Below are 22832 nucleotides of genomic sequence, written 5' to 3' on the forward strand. Positions count from 1 at the left end.
TCATTTGTTATTTTGTGTATTATAAAATACAAACATTTTTTTAAGACTATAGTTTTTTATTTATTCATTCTTTTGAATAAGAAATAATTTCATTTTAGGAGTTTCTGTCATCCAATAAATTAATAATTTAAAAAATCATTGAAAAAATCCTATAACATATATATTAATAAATTATAAATGCTTCACTAATGGAATGCATATCTATTTTGTATTTTATTCGGCTAAAAAATGGGATTACTCCACACTAAATGTAAAATACTCATTATTACACTCAAATTCTATTAAGAGCAACAAGCCGTAGAAAATAAATATATTAAAATTGCTAATTTTTTATATAAAGCCACTTTAAATTCAATTAGTTTTTCAGAAATTTCGCGAAAAAAAATCACGTTAACTTCGGAAAAATCATTTTTTGCTTTTTTACTGTGTGTACAGATTAGACCTATAATTTTCCTTCCTCGAAACCCCCTTCTAAAAAACTATCTAATCCAATTTTAACAAAATATTAGACAAAACCAAATACATACCTGGGCTACACCAATTTCAGCATCCCTCTTAACAGCAGCTGTTTGAGCTTTACCCAATGATGCTAAATAAGTCACGTTATCATAAACATCCTTGATAGTAAATGATAGAATCTCAATCCCCATTCGTCCGACATCCGGAGCTGCTACCTCACGAACAAGTGTAGCAAATTGATCTCGGTCTTTATACACTTCTTCCACGGTCAGTGTACCTGGTAGTTAAACAAATGAATTGTTTTTAGTAAAAAAAATTAAAATATAAATTGGGGAAAAAGATGATGAAAGTTTTACATTTTGAGTCATCAATTAAAGTGAGAAATGGATCATACATAAAATGAAATTACTATTATGCAAATAACATCCATTTCAATACTTTTATTACAATAGAAATGAGTCATCAAAACCATTAGAAAAAAAAGTCAACCCTCGTACAAAAATAATTTTCCATCTAGAGCACATTTAGAAAGCATTTCTATAAAAGAAATGCAAAACTTAAAATGGAGATAAAAACGGATCACCATTGTTTGAACATTTATGGTTTGAGATATCCTAAAAGTATTTTAAAATATCCATAAAAACACACAAAAAATGTTTTTATGATTAATTATTTAAAAGAGATTGTATAAAAAACACTTTAAATAATATGTATCAACTCTTTATCCCTGCTTCCTTATATTAAGATTTTTCTTATAAAAATTCAAGGCACTCATATATTAAATATATACTAAAAATAGGAATTTGTAAAATTAAAATTTTTTGTAAAGAAAAAATGGGAGAACTAAGAATTGAGTTTCAAAATGATGAATGAATTTTCAAACACAGGATCCCGAATGAATATTGTGTTTACGTACGTACAAATACATTTTCTATTGCCAGTAAGGGATTTATATTCAAACATCCAATTTTTATCAAAAAATATATGAACTTCAAAAAGCTAGGGAAAATATTGTCTATAGTATGAACCTACTTTTTCTTTTCTAGCATAGAGTGATTAAAAAATAATTATTATTGACTTTCAATCATGATAAATGTGAATGAATGTATGATGGATAAAATAATCTTGAGAAGAAAAAGAAATAAAAATCAAATAATATGTAGCTCCAGGTTATTTAATCTGATAACTCATTTGCCACTCCAAAGACTCAATTTCCAAGCGTTTTAATGACTCCAACAGTTTTCTTAAAATAGTTGATACCATAATAATACACATATTTGATTAAGCAATACTCATAAATAAGACCATTAAATATTATTATAACATGTATCGCCTTGAAATGAAGATGAAAACGGAAGTTATTTAATTAAGGAAAAAAAGCCATTAAATTAATTGATTTTTATTTGGAAACGCCTTTTCATAATATATATTGAGTAAATATATATTATAATTATATTCTTCTTATTTGAATAACAAAATTAGTTTTGCTTCAAATTCCTGCTGTTTCTATTACAAAAAACAAAGTTGAAAAAGAAACGTTACTCCTCACTACTTTTTGTACAAACCTTTTCAGACACTTGAATAATATCAATCTCTTTATTCTATATCGCAACTTTTTCTCTAAAGAGAGATAAAGGCAATAATTATTTAAATAATCATTATCAACTATAAAATTATTATTTAATAATTTTTTCCCGCTGAACAAAAACTATTTGAATTCGATCAATCAACATTCAAAACACATGAATACGAAAAAACGTGCAAAAATCGAAACCTGACAACAAAAAAACAGTATATTTTTTGTAAATGAGTTAAAGCCGAGATATACCTATCCTGCTATTTATTTTATTGTTTTCCGAATCCAAAACAAAGTGATGAAACGACAGTTACAAGATTAATTATTGTTTCAATTTATTTGGCTAATATAATACTTTTTATCTATTAGGGGTGCTGATGGTATAACAAATTACCCAATAACTAACTTCATAACAAGGTACATTGTGATGATATTAAATTATATTTTTTCTGTAGTACCTCAAAATAAACATGCAGTGAAGACATATTTGTAACGTAGACAACTACAGTGTACGGAAGTAAAACGCGGAGCCGAGAGATGGATTTAAAAATAGATCAATAATTTTATATTTCCAATAATATGCAAAAAAATAATGTTAACAAAACTATAAATAAGGTTTTTACAAAACTTTTTTCACTCAATATGGCCACCTTCATTATCAATCACACCCTTGACACGTCCCTTGTAGGCCATGCAACGTTGATGACAAACTCCTCTGACAAGTTGTCCCGAGCAGCCACTATGGATGACTTGAGTGAGTCAGTATTTGGATGTGAGGTCCTGTTGGCTTTCCTCACCAAAGTGCCCCATACAGAAAAGTCATGTGAATTCATATCTGGTGAGGAAATGGGCCATATCTCTTTGAACCAGAATCAAATAAAGTAATTTTCATATAACTTTTGGGGCTTGACGTAGGTGTGGGTGCCGTCCTGAGTCCACACGTAGTTACCTTCCGGGTAGTTGGTCTTCGGAATTGGCAAGTGATTGCGCCTGAGCACCTTATAGTAGACCTCCTGGCCAATTTCTATCCATCTTTCCATCAGAGGCCACCACGCTGAGGACCCTTTTTTGGGTCGGATATTTGGAGTGGTAAACCCCTTGTCTTTTTTTAAGCCAGCCAGCAGTTGTTCCGGTGGTTGTGAAATTGATCAACTGTGAAAATCTTCAAGTCCATTTAATTTTTAGACGATTCACCCATTTCCCTTGATCCATGTGAGGATTTTCTTGCACTTCTCGAGACTCCTGGCTTTTATGCCATCTGACAGAAGGTGGTGTGGGGATCTTGTGAAAGAAAATAATCCCAAGTCGTGCTTTATAGCCCTCCTGATAGTCCTAGGAACCGCAAAGAAGTCGTTGACGAGGCAATTCATCGACTTAGCGGGATCCTCCTTCATATTCTTCTCCAAACTTGACAAGAACTTCGTATCCCCCTTTTAGTTATGCCCTCCCTTTCCTGACATCCTGGAGAGGTATTTTCTATTTTATTTTTTTTCATCTTGGCCAACTTAAAAACGAGGCTCTTAGAACACTTAACAATGTTCGTAATTTTCACCACGTCAACTCCAGCATCTAGTTGATCTGAGATGCACTGCCTTTTGCTTGATGCTCGCTCATAGGGATAAAATGACTAAGTAGTTAGTTTAGTTTGTTTATGTAAAAAGATGGCGGAAACATAATAATAAAAAGAAAAAAAACACTAACCCTTTTCATAATAATGAGAAAATAAATATTAACTAACAGTCCACGTTTTGCTACCCTACCCTGTATATTTGGGCAGAAAATTATCACGTGGTCATCTTTTCGTTTAAAATAACAAAAAACGAATAAATTAACGTTCAACAGGTCCAAGACCGCCACCACTCCACTTCACTGATATTTGACACTGAAACGATGTCAGGATGTCAGAATGAGTGAAAATGTGCATCACCTAATAAAAATAAATATGCTGTAACATATTATTTAGATGTTGCTTTAAACCAATGAACTTGCAACGTTCATATGATTTAATCACTGATAGAAATCCATAAAAGAGAAATTCTTCCAATCTAATTATTGCGTTAATGTAATAAATGCATACTTATAAAAATTTTATGAAAGTCGTCCAAATGTGTCATTCAATTATTTCTTTCTTTCTTTCCTTGAGCTCCAAAAAAAACTATTTTAGTTGACATTCGTTGGTGTAGAAAGGGAATGTTCAACTATATAACTGAAATGGTGTTTTCTAAAGGAAAGTACTTTAATAACATTATTTCAGTCTAAAAGGGACAAGATGACGTTTTACTTAAATGTTTGAACCAAAAATAGATTAATAAAAGACAAAAGCCATCTTATTCACTAGACAATCTGTCAAGTTAACATCTGCAGCAATATCGGAGTTTATGGTACACACAATTTTTTTATTAATGCAGCCTCTAGTTGGCAAATACCATTGTAAAGATAATTAAAACTTTTTAACTATTTCAGTAGCACCATCACAAAATTTTAAATTGTTGAGTATAATGATAGAACTATAAAAACATACGAAAGACCTAAATGTGGGCTTACCTGAAATTCCACGTGGTTTAGCTTTAAGGATTCATTTAAATGAATTTTCCAATAGTCGTCATATTCCCATAAAAAACGAAATCATCACAGCCAGGCACCCGAAGTTAAATGGGTTATGAACTTTTTAGTTGTTAGCACTTTTTTTTTTTTTTGGTTAATAATTTAATGTTGGAATTTTCTAGATATAATATTTCCCTAGCGATACTGTTGTTGAAAGGTGTAACACGGAAGAGGTGCGTTACTTAAGGAATAATATAACTATTCAATTCATTCCCTAATCTTATCCCATACTTTTAAATTGAAAGAAGATTAGTGAGAAGTTGTTTTCCTAATTCTTTTATAAATTCCAAAATATTAACTTCTTCACTCCACTAGGCTAAATGTATTCACAGCGCTACCCCACTGTCATAAAAATATAATATGTTGTCAAATATCAATTCCCCTCCCCCCTCATTAGTGTTTTGAACGTTTCTGATTGGTTGAACTCAAATTTAACTTAAACTCTTATTCAAGTCTTAACATATAAATTTTCGGCAATTTTTATATGATAATTCCATAGATTGGAAGAATAATTGGGTAAATATCAATTTTGTAACTTTTTGAAGAAATGTTGCGTGATACTGTGATTTTTTTTTTCAAATCAAAATATAGTCATCCTAGTAGTGCTTAATTTGGTTCTTTGAGTTGTAATCACAATTAACATTAAAACATATTCTTTAGAATGTAGGAAGAATCCCAGTCATATTGATTCAGTACTTGAATCCTCCTCTAAATTAATGGAAATTGAATTATTAATGATGTATACATAGCTTATAATGTTTATTATTCTGAAATAAAGATTTAGTTTGATTGTAAACCTCCTTGTGCCATCAAATAGTAATATTAATTATTTCAAGTCAAATGAAAACTCGTTGGATAACCTTATTACTCTTTATTATCTACTTGAAGACCGCCTTCCTTAAATTTAATGTAAGAATTCAATGTTCAAATATGCATCCTCTATTATTTCTAAATATATAAATATTTTTTTTGTTTCATTATAGCTTTTTAAATTCAAATGGATTCAAATAAACTCTGCTATTGAATTCAATTTCCCTTTAAAAAAGGTAAACCTCCAAGATATTACGGCAAAACTTGTCACAAATACAATTATGAATGATGAGAGTTTAATGAAGAATCTAACATTTTGTTTCAAATTCAAATTGTTCCATGACGTTCCTCAAACTATTTTTTTTGGACCTCACATCTCCTTTTGGATTGATTCCTTCATTAAAAAGGCTGCAGTTTTAAGATTTCAGAGTAAAAATGAGTATTTAATTCCATTCAAACACCATCATTTAAGTCATTTCTGGCAATGCATATGTATATTGAAGCAAGACTTCCAAACGAGTAAGTTATTCATTGTAATGAGTCCCACATAAAATACAATTCCTTCTTAATATGATTTTGTTTGCTCTGAGTCAGAATCTACTAAAAAGGAAACAATATTTAATTCATGGTTCAATATTGTTTTCATTATAATACTTAGGAAGTCATTTAAAAGTCATTTGGAATGGAGAAATCTGTTTGAGCGTCAATGACATTTCACAAAACTTTGCCATTCCACGTAACTTCATCAAAGACCTTACCTTAGGGGGAAGGGCTCCAAATCTAGTCCATGAAAACGAGGTGTACATGTTTCGAGGTATGGTTATTATAGGATTTTGTTCCTCTAAGCTTTTAGAAAACAGTAATCTCTACCATTTTTTTTTCTCGAATCGCGCCCCCCTGGGTATCAGATATATATCAATGGGGATCAAATATTTCAGAATTTAAGATAGGAAAATACGGGAAAATTACCAAAGGGGTATGTATTTATTGATAATAAATCTTTTGATTTATATTTGTGGTTGAAATATCTTTCTAATATTGTTTTAACGTTTAAAAGGTACAAAAGTATAGACAAGTTTTTAGTAATTTTGAAATACCCGTATTTGACGGGAAACGAAACCCCTTCGAAATTTGTCGAATTTGTAATTTTCTACTTGACTTGAGATGGAGAAGTCCTATGTGGAATAAAACAGAGTGTTGTGAAAACTTAATAACTACTACCCTACATGGAAAAGGGAATCGTAAAATATCTAAACATGGTTATGGCTATGATCTAATAAGTAATAAACCTGAGAACATAAAATGTTTTTTTAATTTGAAATCCTACTGTGTTTTTGGAAATAATTATTTCTATTTGAGAGGACTATCTCCTGATATTCAAAGCAAAGTAGACAATAAATATATAAATATGGTTCAAGGATCACATTTAATATTTAAAGGCTTTTCGAAAAGTAAAATAACAAATATAAATAACAGCAACGGAACGAATCTTTGGGTTATCATGGATACTTTTGATCATTTGAAAATATTTGCTTTTTATAATGGATCTAAATTGATTCCTTGGGGTATTAATATTTGGTTCTTCAAAGGAAATAATAACGAAATAATACAAGAAAGGTTACTAAAGTTAACAAAGGTACCAACTACAATTACATAGAACATAATATTCCTTCTATGATTTAATTTTCTTTATATGTAGTGTACAGCAAGTGAATTTTCCTGTGATGATTCAAATTGTATTCCAAGGAGTAGTGTTTGCAATGACGTTGCAGATTGTTCTTCTGGAGAAGACGAAATAAATTGTGGATCAATTGGACTCAATGCTTATCAAAAAGAGTTTCCTCCTTCGAGTAATGAAAATGGCCAAAAGAAAATACCTCTACAAATTCAATTTCATCTGAAATCAATTAATTTCATTGACGAAATGGGAGAATTACTTGAAGTTAGGTATCAACTTAAATTGAAATGGAGAGACTCACGAATTATATTTTACAATTTAATCAATGATAAAAGACACATTCTAACAGATAACGAAATCAATAGAATTTGGAGTCCACTATTAATGTTTGAGAAGTCTGTGGAAGAGGACAAAATACTTTTGGACAAAAAAGGTATTCAAATTACTGTTTTGAAAGATCCTAATGCCACTGGGTATCCAAATTCTATCGAAGATCTCTACGAAAAAACATATTATAAAGGCTCTGATGTACAATTGATTGCCACAATTGAAAATAATTTGAAAATCTACTGCAATTTTAATTTCCGAAATTATCCCTTCGACACTCAAAACTGTAGCATTGAAATAAGATTACCCTTTGATTTAAAGAATAAAATTGCCTTGATCATGAATGAAACCCTTACGTGGGATCCCATTCAACTTTTGAAATTTGAGATATCTGGACTTGGATTCATATCATGCCATGGGAGTGATGCCATTCGAATTCATATCATATTAAAGAGAATGTTTATCAATTTACTTTGGACGACATATCTCCCAACATTCTGCCTACAAGTTGTTGCCATGTTGACGCTCTTCTTCCCTCAGGAAAGATTTGAAACCACAATCATGATCACACTCACTACGACTCTTGTCATGTATACCCTGTATCAAAGTGTTTCCTTTTCTTTACCAGCAACGGGTTATGTCAAGTTGATTGATACATGGCTTATTTTCTGCTTGATTCTACTCTTTTTCATATTTGTTTTAGAGGTTATCATAGAACTTTGCAAGCTCTCAACAACGAAGAAGAAAAATCGAATTGCATTATTTGCAAAGTGTTGCATTATAGCTTGCTCCATTTTGTTTGATGTATGGTATAGTTTGAAATTCTTCTTCTATGTCATCTAACATGTTAATTTTAATTGATTTTAAGAACACATTATTTGTAAAATAATTAATTAACTAATAATAAATATATGTACATGTTATCAGTCATCCAACAACGTTTGTCAGTACTTCAAATCATTTAATGTATGTAACAAAATCTCTTATTCAGATCTACGGTAAATGACAACCAAAAAAAAAATCGAGATATAATTTCTCAAAACTCATGACCAGAAATGAAATTAGTAAATTCATTTCAACAATTATCCCTTTCAAAGATAATTAATTAATTTATACAACATCAAAAACTTATAAATATAATCAAAGATAAAATTACATAACCTTGTATCAAGTAATTTCTCGGTAATTCGCATTAAAGCATCAAATGTTCTGGTCTAAACGAGCGTTTCCCAAAGTGAGCGATAACTTTACCCTGTGGAGGGTGCTTTGTTGTCGAGGGCGGTAGAGCGAAAAGGAATGACTGGGGGCGGTAGAGCGAAAAGGCTGTGATTACATGTTATTAAATAAAACAACAAATTGATGTACAAAATTTAAAAAATGGCATTGCAAGGTAACATCAATGAATATGTTGAATATTAGTACGATCTATATTGATTCTCCAATCCTACCTGGAAACTTATGACAGCAATTATGATCGATTGATTCGATATCCTTCTCCTCCTAATCCAATAATATATTCTTCGTTTCGAAGTTACTTCACTATTATCAAAAGGTTGTAATAACTGATTGTAGACTAGAAGTTTATTTTGAAACCAAGAGGGTACGAGCTTGAAAAAGTTTGGGAAACCTTTTGTAAACAATAAACAAAAAGCAAGTTATTCTCTAGTACATTTTCACATCGTATTTAAAACTATACGCTGGCGATGACAGCTAAAAGTTACAAATGTATATGTTGTGTCCTTAACTCAAATATTGTAAAGAATATATTAATCCAGGCTCGTCGGCAGCCCAACGGGTAGAATAAGTAAAAAGACACGTGACTCAGGACGAAGTTTAATTTTAAAAAGAGTATATTATATAGTTTAACTTAAATACACGGGCTACATAATATAAGAACTAAGACACAGGGATATGGCCTGGCCCAAGGGTAAAAAGGGAACAAAACTGATCTCATGGATCGTTGTTTGAATGCAAAGAAGGCTAAGTAAATTGTATCTGCCTTATGATCGTACTTTTTAACTTAATCAGAAATCAAGTATTAAACATTAAGAATATCCCTCGACAATGTTTTTCATCATTTGAAAACCCTTTCGAAGAGACCAATAGAACTGAAAAAACAAGAGTTTTTAACATGAGAATCATTTACTTCGACTCTAACATGATCATTTTTATTATCCATTTGTAAATGTTTAGCCACCAAAAACGAAATCTTATCAAGATCTGGATGTGGTACTTTTCTACATTACATTTCTTCTGGAGTAGAAGTAAAATATAAAAAATAAACTCGATTGTATAAAATGTTAAAATGCTATTCAATATTTAAAATAATATATGACAGGATTGAGAAGACACTACATTATCCATTAGAGGTCAATCTCGACAATAGACTGTAGCGACATCTAGTTATTAAAATGCAACTCATATTTTACGTTCATCCCATCCTTCTTTCTCCATTAAATAATCAGTGAACCCCTTTTGTAGTTTCAAATAGCCTCAGGGAAGCCATTAGAAGCCAAAATATGTTTTATAAAAAAAACAAAAAAACAGGGACCTTTTCAAGCCTTTATTTAATTTGAAATATTGCACATAAAGTTTTAATTGAATGGATTTATTTAGTTTTAAGCTTCAAATATACTTCTGAATATTCCATCAAGTTATGGTACCTTAGTTAGCACATGGTCAAGAAGCAAGCCCGCCGCCAATTATATTGTGGACACTTGCACTAAGTTCCGACCTTGTGAAGAGGCTGTGATAGAAGTGGAGGCAGATATGTTGAATATTTCTTGAAAAGATTGATTGCTAAAATATTTTTTAATAACATTTTTTATTATCTTTTTCTAAAAAAAGTGAACAAATGAATTGAGTTAAAACGTAAAAATGTTAACTTTCTAAGGAGTCTATTTTATGGAAGTCTGATTTGACTTCTTACATAGATATAATTCAATGTGCATCGCGCCCGGGCGATTCCTAGAGAAATAAATATACTTTCTGTACATGGATTTCACCAAAAGAAACCTAAGTCAGTTGGAGTAGATATAATATGAAATCATTAAATTTTTTTATGAGAAAATAAACATTAATTAACAGTCCAAGTTTTGCTGCCCTGGCCTGTAAAAATACTTATATTTGGATAAATTGTGCATTTATTTCCTGAATATCAAAAATAAGTGGGTGATTCCTTCCCAACTTTTAAATTCAAATGACAAACTCATAAGTTCGTATATATTGCATGTTACATCCAAACTAACTATAACAATTTGTTTTAACAAATTCAAATATGTATAATATACATATTCTTCTTTTAAAAAATCAATCAGCTATTTCAAAAATAAGAAAAGGAAAAAAAGTCAAATACATGCAGTCAAAACTTCAATGCCTTGAAGTTAAATCGTCCAAATCAAGTTAGGTATCTCACATACATACATATTTACAAGTAATACTTATATAAAATAAAAGCCGTATAATGTTTCTCCGGCATCTTTCCATTAACCTTAGCCTAATTAAAATGAGTGAAAAGAGCCTTCATGGCCGTAAATCAAAAGAGTTTTTGACGATGCTGCTGTAAGGTGAAAAGATTATAACTCCCCCCCAAAAAAAACTTATCTTATTATATATAAATATAATATAAAAAACAATAAATTATCCACACATATGGATATAAAACTTTCTTCTTAACAACCTCAAACCATAGGAATTTTTAACAAGTAAGCTAGAAATGATACAAAAACCACTTAAACGCATGTAAAAAGTAAAAATCAAATACACTCATATCAAGATATAACATTAAAAATATTCTTGACCATGCTACGTACTCTCAGATACCAATTTTTTAATATATAAAATACTTTGTATAGAAGAATCATGAAACAAAAAATCTGACTAAAATCAACCTTTCCTTCTCTTTTTTTGGTATCATCTTCATAGGGATTCATGAGAATGAAGAATTCCCTGGAGAATTTTAAATTTTATAATGGTAAAAGTCGTAAGTTGACCCCAAGATTTTTTTTACTGTAAGTTTCTGTTGTAATTCATTACAAATTGTTTTTGAATTAATACAGACACTTGATATCGTGAGTACCCCTCCAAAAACACTTTTGCTGAAAGATAAGCTGAAAATCCTGTAGGATCTGTCAAAAATAAGATCTAATCAAACGTTAGTTGCTTCGAAATAAGCAGCTTCAAAATTACTTAATTACATAGGTATAGAGAAATTGTGTTTATTTTTTTTATTTTTTAATATTGTTCAGATGTAAGAAAAATCCGGGGTTTCTCAACTTTTTATCTAAAAAAAAAAAAAGTTTCCCTTATCCAAATTTGACTGTATTCACTTTTTTACTCATTTTTATAAAAGTTGCAAGATAGACTTGAACGATGATAGAAAAAAGGCTGCACAAGGACATTTAGAAGGGTACGTCATTAAAAAGTTGGCTCACCAAATCTCATATTTATGACACCTCCCGCAAATTAATTTTACAGTCATAAAAGAATTAAACTTTATTTTACAGAAAGATATGAATACGAAATTTCTTAGCTGAATAGTATGGAAAAGTACTGAAATTGCCATACCAATTTAGTTACTGATACTTCTACAAATGTTTTCGCAAAAATGTTTACGGCTAAAAGTCCATACATACACAGTGATAACAATATGAGATAATGATGCCCCATATTTGAAAAAAAAAATCAAAAAAAAATTAGTTTTACCAGCTTTTGTCTACCCTAACTCATGTTCGAAAGCTTATTTATTGAACTCCAAATAAACCTTATAAAGCTTTGAATATTACCACTATTCAAATAAAGATTTGTCCAACAGTTGAAATGAATGACTAAGCTCTACTACACCTCCTTCCCCATCCCCTCTTTACTCAAATCTTGTTGTCCAAATTATCAAGAAAAAAATGATTTTTGCCTACTGTTTTGTTGATGTCCCAATTTTGAAATTAATAAGATTATTAAAAATTTATTATTTCATTCCAAAAAATGTTATTTCGGGAAATCTTGAAAATACGTTTTTTAATGAGTACCTTATTTGTTAAATTTTGTAAATTATCCTTTTTCTTTAGTATTATTTGTCAAATTTGTATTTTTTAAAAGAAGTGACAAAATAAAATTAATTCAAAATTGTCAAACAGCTTTGACGAATTTAGCAACTAATTAATTGTCAAGTAAAGGGGCTGAATATATTTCCTACCTAATGGAAACGGATACCAAAAATAAACATTATGGATTTTGAAGACAAAATTCCACATCATTAGCCTTCTGCCAAATTTTAGAGGCCAGTAGGAACCACAAAATATAAAGTCACTCCCTGTGTATACTACAACTTATTTAAGTAAGCTTTTTAAAAACTTCTATGACCTTTATTTACGAGTTGATCAATTTTTTTAATTTTGTTCATTCGATAAAAAATGAAGAAGTCTTTCTTGGCATATACTTAAGCAAAAATAATTTTATTATAGTCTAAAAAGATTGAGATAATATAATTAATATTTTCTTAGAATAAAAGCAAAATAAAAATATGTCAGCAACTTATGTCAAAAAAATGTGTGTTTTTTAATTTTTTTAAAGTTAAAAGTATTAAGTTTACTAGAGATAATTAGTATCAAATATTGTAATTTAGCAGGGAAAGGGAAACCCACAGGCTAAATAGCAATGAAAATATACTGGCAATTAATCACACATAGAACATCATACGAGGGCGGCTCAATAAGTCCGTAACTTTTTTAATGAAACATATTTTTTTTTGACAAGAAATCGTCTTATTTCTCAACATATTTTGAGCTCTTCGTCCAACATTTGTAAAATCTTTTTATCCCTCGCAAAAAATAAGATTTGATGAAGTCCATAAAATAGACATTTGTTTCAGAGATGATTTCATCATTAAGGTCAAATATCTTTCTGCCATACAATTTCTTTAAATTTTGCAAACAAGTAATAGCCAATTGCGGAAAATCCATAGAATAGAGCGGAAGATGGAACAATTTTTATCACAATCACAGAAATTTCGTCAAGGAGACTACACATATTTGCCCCCTTGCATTGTCTTGATGGAAAATAACTTTTATCTAAGACAAATGCACTCCAATATGCTGGCATAATATTTGCCATTGATTTTACATCCCTTTTGAAGGTAATCAATGTGGATCCAAAAAAAAAAACTGTCGCCATAACTTTATTGGATGCCCGTAGAAACCTACTGTTTTGGCTGGTGCTTGTTCTTTGGTGTGATTCCATGTTTTGTCCACGGTAACAAAACCGTGCAAAAACTTGTCATACGACTGCGTTTGTGGCCAATTGTGAGAAATACAGCAACAATCTCCCAAATACCTTTTATTACCCAAGTGATCTTTCTAAATAGAAACAATGGAGCCTTGTGATGTGGCTATCACTTCCACAATCTCCTGCACTTTAAATCTCAGATTGCATCATATCGTTATTTTTTTCAACTGTTTCGGGTGTAGCAACGTCAACTGGGCGTTCCGAGTGTTCGGCATCTCTTGTGCTTGTACGGGCGCAACTAAATTCAGTAAACCATTTTTTTACCATTGAAATTGATGGTGCAGAGTCTCAGGAGTATTTGTCAACCTTAGACCTGATTTCAGTGATAGCCTTTTTCTGCAAAAATTAATACTTGATGAGCAAACGAAATTAACTGTTTTTCATTTTCACCAAAATTCTCACGGTGTGGTCTTCTATCAAAAACACGTAGGTTGTTCAATATTTGAAAGAAATCCACTGAAAGATGCTTTTTGAAAATAGCTGATTATTTATTCAAGTGAATAGGCTAAAACTTATAAAAATCGTAGGTTTATTGGCCTGCCCTTGTATGGAAGTACATTAGACCTAATAAATATATTTTTTTATTCATTTTGAATACATATATTATCTTAGTTGATAATATTATGCAATGCGAATTATATAAAGAGCAAAAGAGAGCTGATAAAGCCTTTATAGAATATATTCAATCAATTAGTCAAAATATGTTTATGCAGGAGATATGATATAGCTTTAAAAAGAAGGAAAAGTAGCGATCATTTATACGTTTGCCCATAGTTTTTAAACAATACATATCATGAAGTGTCGAAAATATGAATATTTCATGCCTAAAAGGATATGTCAAATGTATATAACAAATTTTCTGATAAGTGAGAACTTCTTGCTACTGTAAATTAAAGTTTGTCTTATCCATCAGTCTAACGACAACTACTCTAATTGGTTTACATAGAGACTTATCGTTGAAAAATTGATATGCCTGGAAATATATACTAATTTTTACCGGAAAAAAATGAAGTCAAGAAGTAAAAAAAAATCAAATTAATTTAGTCATCTCAAAGAATTATATAACGTGCCAACGGTTATTATTTACTCATCTTTATTATGCAAATTTTGAGAGGTGAAAAGTCATTTTCTTACAAAAAAAAATTCCTATTTGCCACCATGAGCATACGGTACAAAAAGAGCATTGAGATAAGAGCGCTCCTGCACGCAAAATTGTACCAGAATACGATAAGGGAGCAGACTGGGGCCGCGAGGAATACGATCTACAATGTCTTCATGCATGGGATATTAGGAAAATGTGTTTTTTAGCAATCCACAGCTAATATGAAAAAAAAAAAAAAAAAAAAAAAAAAAAATGACTCAAGGAAGACGATTTACAATGTCGTAGAGACCCCAGTCTGTCTGCTCAACCATGGCCTTCTTGGACAAATCGCTCAGAGGGGCGCTCCTCATCCTCTTCTCGTACTATGTGCCCATGGTGGCGACTAGGACAAAGACTTTCTTAACAATCGACAGTTAATTCTTATGTTCTACTACATTCTTAAAAGGGAAATTCTAAAAAAAATGACTCTTAAATTTGTATGATTAAGATGAGTAAATAATTACAGTTGGGCTGATAAAAAACTGATCATTATTACCTTTTTAACTCCTGATCCTCGAATTGTCGAATCCCCCTTTTTCGAATATTACTTTCTCGGATAATAAGTGCCGTTGAGGCTACAGTGACAAATAGTTCAACTAGGGGAACAAAGAACATCCCCATGGGCATTACATAAATTATTGGTATATTTTTTCTCCTTTACTAATCATAAAATATAATATGACGTCAATTGATTACCAATATTATATAGGAAATGTTGTTAATATCACAAAAACATTTTTCTGCATTTAATTATACTACAAAAAAGTCCATCCACATTAGAAACAAAGCCAATTATGACTGAAAGTTATGTATTTCATTAAATCAAAAGTTGAATAGATTTTGAAGGGATCTTTCAGGAATATAGGTAAGTATAGCTTAAAATGGATGTTTTCTTAAAAAAAAAAGAAAACAACAACAACATAAATACCTGGAATTTTACAATTATTTACTATTCCATCACAGACTTGCTCAGAATCCCAAAATAGTAAAAATTGGTTACCTTGTAATTTCCTGGCAAATCATAAACCAAAGAAAACACATTTTAATATAATTTGGGTTGCTATGACTCCAGAAATATGGAAAATTGTGATTGAAGATTCTTTTCAGTAAACTGGAATACGATTTCAGTAATACCATACTTTATTAATGTATGTAAAATGTGCAAACTTGTAAAATTTCTGGATAAATCTGGATAGGAATGATTTAGTTTTACATTTGTCAATTTAAAAGAGTAATAAAACACGCCATATATTAAATAAGAACACAATTTCCAAAAGATGAACAACAAATGCTTGACCTTATTTAGAATATTCTAAAAATAAGTAATTCCATGAAATATGGACAACTTAAAAAAAAACAGCTCGACGTTGTATTTATCTACTAATTGAAAAAAAAATCCAATTTTTAATATAGAAAGCCCGTGCTCCATATTAAAATTTGACTTTTAAAACTTATCTTTGCTAAGGTTGTCCTGATCAACACACAAACCGGCTCTGATCGTAAATAATCTTATACCTAATTTGCAGGAATGAATTTATTAATGGTAATCAAATCTATTCATTAATGAATATTGAGTTATTCTCTTATCTAATTAGTAAGTTATTAACGAATTGAACCCTGTTTCCTTATTTATCAGAGTAGACTTATCGATAAAATTATCTGAGGAGGAAAAGTTTATTTGGATATTTACTTATTCTCCTTGATAATATAAAATGTTATATCAGATATTTGTTAATTATTTTTAGTTAAACACGTGTAGAAAATCGAGATAAATATATGTTTGTACTTTCCTCAAATGACGTCATATGAACCAATTTAATTACAACAATAATAATAATGCACTTCGTTTTAAATAATTAAATATCAGATGAGTGAGTAGACACTTTTCCCCACGTCCTTTCACAACAATCTTGTCAGCAGACTACTATTATGGTGTGTGTTAGTGAACAAATATGTACTGTGTGTGTATAGTGTATGCAGACACACGTTCTTGGAAAGGGTGACGTGGGGGGATGTAGACGAAGAAGAGGACGTAGGTAGGTATCAATATAGTTCTCCTCTCCCGCCGTGTGGGTGGGTGGGTATGATGTCAGAGAAGAAGAAATAAATAAAAAAGAGAAGACACATGTAGAAACATTGTTGTAATAAGGAAGATTTTTTATTATTTAACGGATGTGAAAGGAAGACTGGGGAGAGACAGGAAAGAGAAAGAAAGTATATCTTTTTTCGTTTGAATAAAGGATTTTCTCAGGTAGCTAATAGCAATAAAGAAGAAATAGGTTATAACTATTCGTATTTAAATATGGACTTCCAACCATACTATCTACATATTCCAATTTTTGTGTTCACTAGTGTCTCAGTAGTACGAAATGTGTCCTAAACTATTTATATGATTTTCACTTTTTAAAAACAAAAAAAAACTTGCGGGCAGTACCCTATGCAAAATATATTGCATGGATCAAATTCCAAACTAGATAAATACAATAATTGAGGCCATGTATGGCCTTAGCGTGAGCGGCCCAGTGGTACAGGAATCATGTATTAAAATAATGCTATAAGATAATATAAATAGCTTGGCATTTTGTAGTTTCTACCTAAATATATGTTTCTTATTATTTTCTAGAGCTGTTCCCGTTAGTACTTTACTCTGAAAGAGAGAACATAAACGATAAATATATATTATATAAAGTGAAAGCACGAATGAGGAAGAGTAACGCTGAGAAACTAAACCTGTAAGTCCTTGTTGGACTCAAAGTAGAATTGAGGATCAAAATGAGAGTAATTCCTGTTTATTTATTTTCTATATAAGGAGTGGGATTCGGCACTCCTGCTTTAGAACTTTTTTAACAATATAAATTTCTCATTTTTCTGAAATCGTAGGGTAAGACATTTAAGAGACAACAATATAAATAACATTTCCATTACTTCCCATGTATATGTATACATATACAAAATTTATATTTTGTCTCCTTTATCAAAACAAGTTGATTCATATATGACCTAACATTACGAAATAATTGTTCAATAAATCCTCTTAAAACGTGTACATATTATACTCTTTCAAAAATAAAATCTGATCCATCAACCGAAGAGAAAGCTATCATTATTTTTCTTAAAATTGACAATTAATTATTAAATTTGTTAATTATTTATTTGATATAATTATTTTTGAATTATTTCACAAATGTAGGTATTTAGTACGTAGATCTGAGTTGATGATTGATGCTAAATATACATATTCAATTATCAAAATATTTACATTCATTTTGCAAAATAAGATTAATTTAAAAAGTATAATCTGTTATTGATATATGCATTCCTTTATGGAGTTGCTTCCTCTCTGAAGACATTTATGCATAACAAATTGGACAGGTACTACTTACTTTGAAGTAGTATATCAAATTTTTCAATACATTTGTCAAAGAACTATTGGAAAGACAGTTCCAACACTATCAAGAAAAATGTAAAAAGTAATAAATAAAATCCTGAAAGCAAACTAATGAACAAGTAAAATAAGCCACAAAACTATGTTTTTGAGACGTATAGATGTGTACTAGAAATAAAACTTTCCAAGTAATTGTACAGAATACTTATTTAATGGAATGAAACAAACATTTCTTTATTACAACTTTTCCTTTGTAATTAAAGCTAAATGTTACTTTTATTAAATTTGTCAGCCCAGGGCTCGTTTTAGCATTTTTTTCCTTTACCAAATGACCTTTTCTTAGGAGAAGAAAATATATTTTCGAACTGGCTTTTGTATAAAATTTTCATAATATTTTTTGAATGACGTTTTTCTTAGAAAATAATCATTCTCTCCATTTTTCAAATGACCTTAAAATAAGTAAATCTTTTTTCTATTTTTGTGGTCTTTTTAAAAAAATGTCTTCGAATATATGGTCATGATCCCAGGGGTGAAAAGCGGGCTCTCCACCCTCAACAAGGTTCAACAACATGTTTCTCACTGTTTTTTCATCGACACCCAGGTTTGTAGCATGAGCTCTAATTGAATTAAGTGGGTCTGTCTCCATAAGGTTCGTGGTCAATTCTGGATAAATAATTTTATTCTTTCCACGTGCTCCATCCTGTTGTCGTCCTACAACCTCCTCGGGACTGAGTAAACAGTATCTACGTATACCCCCGCATGGCAAGCAGTCTTTGTCACACTCATCTCCACACGAAAGTTTTCATTATAATACAAACATTATTTTTATTACTGAATTATATAATTGAATAATTAAAAGAGGAAAACAACCTAAATGAAATCACGAGGGATCGATTTCACCTTCTCTAGGGATTGACAAGTGGGACTGGATTGGACCGCAATGCTACATAGATAACGTTCTACACAAAACTAGGCTATGGGTATTATTAAAAAATCGACAGTTGATAAAAAAACCATAAATTTGTATGTTAGTTAGATAGCCCAATGATGAGGTAATATGTTCTGACAAATTGTTGATATAATTTTGAGAGACTTTACTTGTTTTCACTTGAAAGAAGAGAATATATTTTTTTCCATGTAAAAAACAAATTACATTTATATATACATATAATCCAAGAGTATTTCTTAGAAAAAAGTTGTAAGTACCTCTGAGCATTACAGTTGCTCCATTAGTATAAAGTAAACCAGAATATACGCATAAAATAGTTCAGGATTAAAAAAAAAAGTAAATACATATGATTTATTGTGATAAATTTTTCTGGTTTTTTATCTTTTGAGTAACTAATATGGTATGCAAATATCGGGAAAAAATTATATACAGCAATTCATGTACACATATAATGATTTTATGTCAGTGGAAGTAGCTATACGTAATATATGTACAATATATATATATATACAAAATCCTACTATAAAAAGTGAGAAAACAAGATTCCTTCACCTGAAGCAAAGAACAAAAGAACACTTAATTAATTATGTATGACATTAGTTTTGATCTCTGTTTACTTCACGTCTGTTCAAAATTAAAATATATTTTGGAGTTAAATACAAAGGTATTAATTATTATAGGGAAAGTATTTAAATGACAGCTACCGTTAAAAAACTACAAAAGATATATCATCTCTCGGACAGTACCTTAAATAAAGGGGCATAATATTATTAGTACAAAATCTATATCTATAGCGTTTGTGTAAACATATGCATCAATATAACAAATCATGTCGTAACTTCACTTAACAGAATTAACAATTAATTTAATTTTATAATTTACGTCATAAATAAATAATGAAATTCAAATGTTTGACGAGACATACATATATTCCATTTCATAACCGTTCAAAAATAAGGCCTCTTATAATATGATCACATATATTTGTATAAATATTGATCACGAGGCCTTCTTTTTGCCACTTTATTAGTGGATTTTTAGTTATGCTATCAATTAATTAACCACACTTGTAATCCTTTCAGACCCACAAAGAATTGAAAATCAAATCAAAGATAATGAAAGTCAATTCTTGATCTCTTTGATTATATTAGAACTAATTAGAATTATTTATTCTTTAATAACTTCAATAAGTTCACCAAAATTTGATGGGACACTGGTGTTCCACTGGGTGTGAACGGTAATTTTTTATTATGCATGAACAAAATGCTAAAGTTAGGCTATATAGTTGAATTCTTAACACTTATTTATTATTAAGATTATACTTTTTATTTCTAATTCAAACAAGTAATAATTATACCATGAAAAATTGATTAATATTAATATAATAACTGCTTTACATGTGAAACAGGGAACGAAGCATTTTTTATCCCTTACCAATCATAAAGCAAGATTACAAGCTTTTTAAAAACTCGGATATAAAGTTTCACGTTCGATAAAACACCGGATATATCCGTAGTTGAAGAGCTTCTCTTTGCGTATAAAACTTGTTGGGCCTTGGAGATATGGCGTTAATCATATTTTCTTCTTTTCCAATGTAAAATGCTATGTAATAGTTTCGCTTTGGGCGATAAAAGTTAAATTTCAATGAAAATGATTCCAATTTCTAAATAAAATAGCTTAAGGCTTGCACAGTTGCAGAGATAATCGTCGCTTGTTTCATCCTCCATCTGGCAAAAATAACATATACGTTGACTGCCAGAACTTTATTTGTGTTCTCTGACCAATTTTATAATTAGAAAATTTTGAATTTAAAAAAATGTTGTAGTCTATATATGTATGTACATATATATTAATAGAAAATGAATACCAAAAAAAAGAAAAAAGCGTTCCAACACACAATGCCTTCACTCAAGATAGGGAAGTAAAATAATTAATGAAACATGATTGTACCTTTGTACATTAGGGTGGATCTTACTTTTCAAATGTTCGAGCTATGAGTTCCTTAGGGTCTCAAAGTGTTTTTATTAGTCTATCGATTTCATTGGATAACTTTAAACTTTTTTAAAAATATTTCGAAGTAGCTGAACGGCCCAAAGTTTCCAAATTTTCCACTTTTTTTAAATATCATACATAATGTAGTATTTACAGCTTTTTGTGCAAAGTAACAAATTTAGATATACAAAATTACTATCAAGAATATTCTATTATTTTAATGAGAATTCAGTATCTACGTCTCCAACACAACGTTCAGAGTAGGGACACGGATTGTAACTTTCCACCTATCTGCTCTTTAGAGTATTACGGCCAAATAATTCAACTTATAGATACCAAAATTGGCCAGTAAACATTTTGTTTACTTAGATAAACAAAAAAGTGTAAATTTGGAAGACCTTGACATTGGTGATTTTTATTTAAAGAAAAATATCTATACAACTAAATTTTATGAAATAAGTCACAAATGTTTAGGAATAATTAAGTTTTGCATAATAAATTAAAAGTAAGTCATGTTTATATAAAAATGACATTTGAGGTCAATTGAAGCCAAGAGCAATGACAAATTCAAAAATATTTATCATTTTACATAAACTAACTATCAAAATGTTACAGAGTTATGCAAAATATTTAATGAAATTCTTAAAATATATTTCCTTGAATAACATATCACTTCTAATTGTAAGTCAATATTTACAAAATAATATTTTAACTTCTTGCATTTTCTTATTTTTTTTTTTTGTATGATTACAATTTAGACAAAGTATACATATTTCCTAGAATTGGGTAGCAAACATACATGATCTTTGACTACTTAGAGGAGGAATTGCGGATGTGATTCATCACATGTTCATAAACCATGCGTATGATTAGATATTAGATTATTAACAACTTTTAGTTACTCAAAAGTATATTGAGCCTCTTTATAATCATTTTAACCATTCCATACCTTTGGATCAGCCAAAAGAAATGGCTCGAACATTTTAATATCTGATCACAAACATGATTGAAAAACTGCACCAATTAAAAGTTCCATAATATGGTGTCTATACGCAAGGTCTCTTTTCCAATTTTTTTTAGAGGAATACAAGCTTCAGCATTCCTACTTGTATTTCAATTTGTTTTGTCATAACACATGTCTTTAATACTGTCATCTATACCACAGTCTTGAATGGTTTCGTATGCAAAATTAGCTTGAGCCTCACATTTTCCGGATGAAAGCTTGAAATTAAGTAATTTCGAAATTATTTTCCTTCAAATAAATATGGGTAGTCGATCAACCTTCTTTTTCCCTATAAGACTAAAAAATCATTTTTTCATTCCAATGAATTACAAGAGCAACATACTTTGGAAATTTGTCTATATTTTAATAAGTTGAAACTCAAATTGTTTTTAGCAAATTATGCCTCTATTAATAGCAAATTGACCAAAAATCTAAATTCAAGGCTTTATCTGTTCTGCTAAAATGAGCACAGCTTTTCGATCTAATACTTAATAATAGTTAAATAATACGTTTATACTATTTACTCTATCGTTACCCTAGGCCTCATATGTCATTTTATTATATAATCTACTAATTTTATGTTGTAAAATTTATTATTTCACACAAGTTTTTGAATTAACGTATAACGA

At 30.0% G+C, this 22832-nt stretch overlaps 2 protein-coding genes across 2 annotated transcripts in view; one reads left to right on the forward strand and one right to left on the reverse strand.

Moving 5' to 3' along the window:
- The window catches only part of Flo2 (flotillin-2), a 73861-nt gene that overhangs the window by 26660 nt on the left and 24369 nt on the right, over positions 1-22832 (reverse strand). Inside the window, 1 exon segment of the mRNA XM_040724364.2 lies at positions 528-736. Coding sequence (XP_040580298.1) covers positions 528-736 — 209 coding nt within the window.
- LOC139907068 (glycine receptor subunit alpha-3-like) lies at positions 4724-10767 on the forward strand. The gene has a single exon (XM_071893038.1). The coding sequence runs from the start codon at positions 7374-7376 to the stop codon at positions 8295-8297; it is 924 nt and encodes a 307-aa protein (XP_071749139.1). The 5' UTR covers positions 4724-7373; the 3' UTR covers positions 8298-10767.

This window comes from Lepeophtheirus salmonis, chromosome 13 (genome assembly GCF_016086655.4).
Source record: "Lepeophtheirus salmonis chromosome 13, UVic_Lsal_1.4, whole genome shotgun sequence".
In the NCBI taxonomy this organism is placed as follows: Eukaryota; Metazoa; Arthropoda; class Copepoda; order Siphonostomatoida; family Caligidae; genus Lepeophtheirus; species Lepeophtheirus salmonis.